General features: G+C 45.0%; 1 protein-coding gene across 1 annotated transcript; it reads right to left on the reverse strand.

Annotated features, from left to right (window-relative positions):
• Window positions 1–1208: 1208 nt before the first annotated feature.
• Window positions 1209–4139, reverse strand: LOC121295859 (cysteine and histidine-rich domain-containing protein 1-like). The gene is made up of 7 exons (XM_041220960.1): window positions 3974–4139; window positions 3662–3714; window positions 3411–3481; window positions 3202–3304; window positions 2423–2542; window positions 2075–2137; window positions 1209–1782 (listed from the first exon to the last, which is right to left on the reverse strand). The coding sequence occupies exons 1-7, from the start codon at window positions 4137–4139 to the stop codon at window positions 1552–1554; spliced, it is 807 nt and encodes a 268-aa protein (XP_041076894.1). The 3' UTR covers window positions 1209–1551.
• Window positions 4140–4252: the final 113 nt, after the last annotated feature.

Genomic DNA, 4252 nt, shown 5'->3' on the forward strand with positions numbered 1-4252 from the left:
TGCCCCTTCCCGTACGACAAAAGCCGAGTGTTTACGGAAATTCACGAGGCTGCAGACGAGTGGAGTCGGAGATCCTGAGACAGGGATATTCCAGTGACGGGACAGTCAATGGAGATTCGCGATTGTAGTCGGGGATTCCCGAAGCAGAAGGAAAATCCTAATGTCATTGGGTGATCATGAACGTTGCTCACTTCAGTGGCAGTCCAAGCCCTTTTTTTTTTTGACGTGCACAGTGCATTCCGATTCAGATAATGACTAAACGTGACTTAATGCATAACCTTTTTATTTATTAACAGTAACAAGAAAACATATTGTCACAAAAAAAATAACAGAAGACAAAAAAGACATATTTGAACAGCGTTTGTATTTAATTGTTAATTGCTTTTAATATATTGTGTTAATTCCAATGCAATAAATATATTGCAAGACGGTTTGGAATTAGTTTGCAGTCGATTAACGTCCTTCAGTCCTGAATGTTGACGTTAAACTGGCTAGCAAAGTGATTTGTTTACCTAAGTGCAGTCATAATATATTGTATGTTAAAAATTGTAAGTGGAGAAAGTGGACACTGGCAAAGGTTTACTGAATGATTTATATGCAGGAATTTGTGAAGTAGCCTATAAGCAAAACTATTCAAATTAAGCGTTGGCGTGTCCCGTAATGCAGTCATGATCGATTTCCTACTCGTGAATCGTTTATTGCACGTCTATTCGTATCGTTTTGTTCAGAATCGTGTGAAAGCAGACTTGTCCACTCGTTTGTTTGCATTCAGTTCCTATGAAGTTGGGTTCTCTTGTGTCACGTGCCTCCGAGACACGGTTTCAGTCACAGCGTCACGACTTCGCACCCTGAACCCAGCAGTCTGGCACGGACAGTCCCACGGGCTTGCGGATATGTCAGGTCTCACGCATTTGCACTCAGGATCACTCATTTTAGATTTATATTTTTATTTTATTTTATTATTTTTTTTGCGTCAGTTTTTAGCTCTCTCTCTTAAAAGAAGATATGAGAATTGATTTTCCCCAAAACTGTTACACCCACTGATTTGGACGCTATGAACTTGGGATCTCTATGCAAGTGAAAAGTAAGCAGGCACCATCGTCTTCAAACCAGTACATCTCAACGATTAAAGATTTATACTAGCTACTAGTGTATTCTAAATGTTTATGAGCAAGCAGCCTTTTAAATAACTGCAAACAAGGCCAGCGTTCTAGTCAACAAATATTTTTTTAGAATTCCAGTGAACAGAGGTATGCAGTACGATGTGGACATTGCCCGTCCAGTCATTCATTCAGGCTTACAGAAGCACAACAGTATAAAGATCCTTGGCTACAGACACACAGCACTGGTATTTCTGTCGTTGTCATTAATTATTCATGTAGTCGTGCAGTTGAGGTTACTGTGTTAATAATAATGACTCTTGTAATGGTATTGCTGGACGGTATAGAAATGGGGTGGGAAAAGATATTTCTAGCAATTACAGTATATTTAGTTAAGGGTGTAGATTAGGTAATGGAAAGGAGACAATGGGGTCAAAGGAAAGCGGGGGTGCTATTTCGTGTACTCCTCATCAGAGTCACTGATACTGATGTCGTCATCGGAGTCGTCCCAGACAGGCCTGGCCTCCTCGCTGGGCCCGCTCTCCTCCACGCTCTCGCTCGCTTGCTCCGCCCGCGCCCGCGGGTCCTCCAGCTTGCCCCAGGACACGGCGTCCGCCTTGCCCAGGGTCAGCTCCACCTTGGAGGGCACCATTTTCACAGCGCTGCGCTCCACGCTGATCACCTGCAGGGGAGACAAGAACACAGGCGGTGATCTCCTGGCGTGGCACTAGCAATAACTTTTAGGCTGGTTTTCTTGCTGGGGAATATGTGTCAGCTTGCTGGTGTCTGGTCAGTATTAGGACATCTGCAGAGTCTAGGATTCTTAATTCTCAAAATGGGTAGCGAACTGCATAAGGTTCTTAAAAAAGGTATTGAAAATCTCCTTTTGGAAATCACACTGTTTTAAAAACAGTACAGCCTTTGCAGGCAGACAGACATTGATACAGAAGTCAGCCTATGAGATGAATACTGACCCCCCAGAGATGAAGTTCCTGGTGAAACACTTTGTCCCCGTCAAACTGGATGTGAATGGTCAGCTGAGAAAGCAAAAGGAAAGAGAGAGCTCAGGATCCACATTACACAGGGCTGCTGTAGAAGGCACTAAAAACCCATACTTTTATAACATCACATTTACTTAATAAGAGATGTACCATTTCTATATGTTACAGTAAAGGGCAATCAGATAAGGCAATCTATCCAAATTTGACTTTGTCTTAGCAAAATGAATTCAATTACTGGTTATGTTACAATGTTAAGTTATAATACACTCTACATATCCAGTAAGGTTTGTTTATTTGACAACGTTTGGAATAACCACCCACCATGGTACGGTTGGCCTCGACGTACGACTGCTCCTGCACTGCATTCTTGGCATACACTGTGATCACCACCTGGCTGCCCGTCTGGTGCCAATCATGCCGGCACGCCACCATCTTCTTGTTCTATGACAGAAAAGGGGGGCATCTGAGCTTGCACTGGGGCATCTACCACTGTGTTTCCACTGTGTGTGGTATTGTGAATAACTGGATCTATAATGCCTCGTTTCCACTGCCTTTTCCCAGGTATAGCTGAGCGAGGTGTAGTTAAAGATGGTGTCAGGTATCGCTGACCCAGGAAGTAGTAGTGCGGCAATAAACTGTCACGTTGGATTGTGGGATTGATTGAATACATGCAAATAAGAGAAGATGGGCGAAGTTGAACAAGCATGAGTGGCTGTTTTTATTTTTGGTCTTTACACGGCTGTCAGTAGTCTTATTAATGCGGTTTGGTCACAACGCGGTTTGGTCACAAGTTTGGTCACTCTGGTTAGTTTTCACCACAGCCTTCGCTTACAGCCGCAATTGCCCCAAACAGTCTCTTTAACACACGGCTTTCAATGACCCACCTCCGCACAGCACAGCTTGACCCCACTGGGTATGAGATACGAAACTGCGCTGTCTGAGGTGTAGCTGAGGTACAGCTGAACGTCAGTAGAAACGCCCTCCAGCTACACCTGACCCAGACCGTCCAGCTGAGTTACACCTGGGGAAAGGCAGTGGAAACAAAGCAGAAATCACCCCTAGACGGGAAGAAAGTGAAGGATGTGGGAAGGCTGAAGTACCTTTTTCTGGACCCAGGTGTGTTTGCCAGTGGTGCAGCCCTTCTGATCCAGAAAGGCATTGAAGTCGATGGTTTTTATACAGCAGCAGCTCCAGTATTTATACCTAGAAAAGACAAGAAAACACATCAGGTTAACCATCCGAACAAAAAGGGAAAAGAAGCCACCTTGATTAGCACTGGTTATTTTTGAAAGCTGAAGAGCCGTCGTACCCTTCATGGAAGACAGGGGCCCCGGGGTGATGGATACAGGCCTCAGCGTTTGTCTCGGGACCAGCGTAAGACTGAGGAAACAAACCAAGAACTGCTGTCATTCAAACTGGCAAACCTAGACCGGAGTCCAATGCGTTACAGAGAAGTCGTCTAACATCAGGGCTTTATTTGGGCCGTATCGCACCGGTTTTCAAATGATGACCCAAATAATAGCTGAGAACTTGAAGCATATATGGGATTCCCAATCATACCGTCTTGCAGCCTGAGTTCTTGCACCTGGTTCCAGGGATCACCAGATTACTGTCTGCAAAGAGAGTGAGGGAAGGGTTATAGCTGTGGGGTGGACTTGAAAATCAACAGCGGGGTTCTCCAGCGCTAACGACACCATCACATAGATTTTCTGCTTGGCAGATTACCCTGGAGGTGAAACTGACACTCGCTTGAAAACAATGAAATATTTAAGATCTGGCAGCTGACATAAATGTTAACAACGCTTTGAGCAAGGGTCAAGCATGTGATGCGATTGAATGGAGTAATGAAGGCGCTGGCTGAAACACCAGTACCTTTCTGGGCAGCTTCGTTGGTCTCGGATACCCGCAGTTTCTCCAGAGCCTGTTTGAGAGACTGGGACACTGTGATGGGCAGCTTGGTCTTGGGCTCCTCAGAACTGCAACACACAAAACAAGGTGTGTCAGGAACACGGACCCCACCGTCATGGATGTGAACCATGGTCAGCACCCTATCAGAGTACACATCCACAGCATGTGGAACGGAACGTCATGACAAGGTACCAATGAGCAGGTCACTGACACTCAGACACGAAAGTCAATTAGGAATCTGTT

Source organism: Polyodon spathula, chromosome 20, assembly GCF_017654505.1.
Source record: "Polyodon spathula isolate WHYD16114869_AA chromosome 20, ASM1765450v1, whole genome shotgun sequence".
In the NCBI taxonomy this organism is placed as follows: domain Eukaryota; kingdom Metazoa; phylum Chordata; class Actinopteri; order Acipenseriformes; family Polyodontidae; genus Polyodon; species Polyodon spathula.

Excerpts from the sequence above, each read along its gene's own strand:
- LOC121295859 (XM_041220960.1), bottom strand. The coding sequence starts at position 4,139 with ATGGTTCACATCCATGACGGTGGGGTCCGTGTTCCTGACACACCTTGT. Across the intron at positions 3,482-3,661 it reads AGAACTCAGGCTGCAAGACG|TCTTACGCTGGTCCCGAGAC; the intron begins GTATGATTGGGA and ends TTGTTTCCTCAG. Across the intron at positions 3,305-3,410 it reads GCCCCTGTCTTCCATGAAGG|GTATAAATACTGGAGCTGCT; the intron begins GTACGACGGCTC and ends TGTCTTTTCTAG.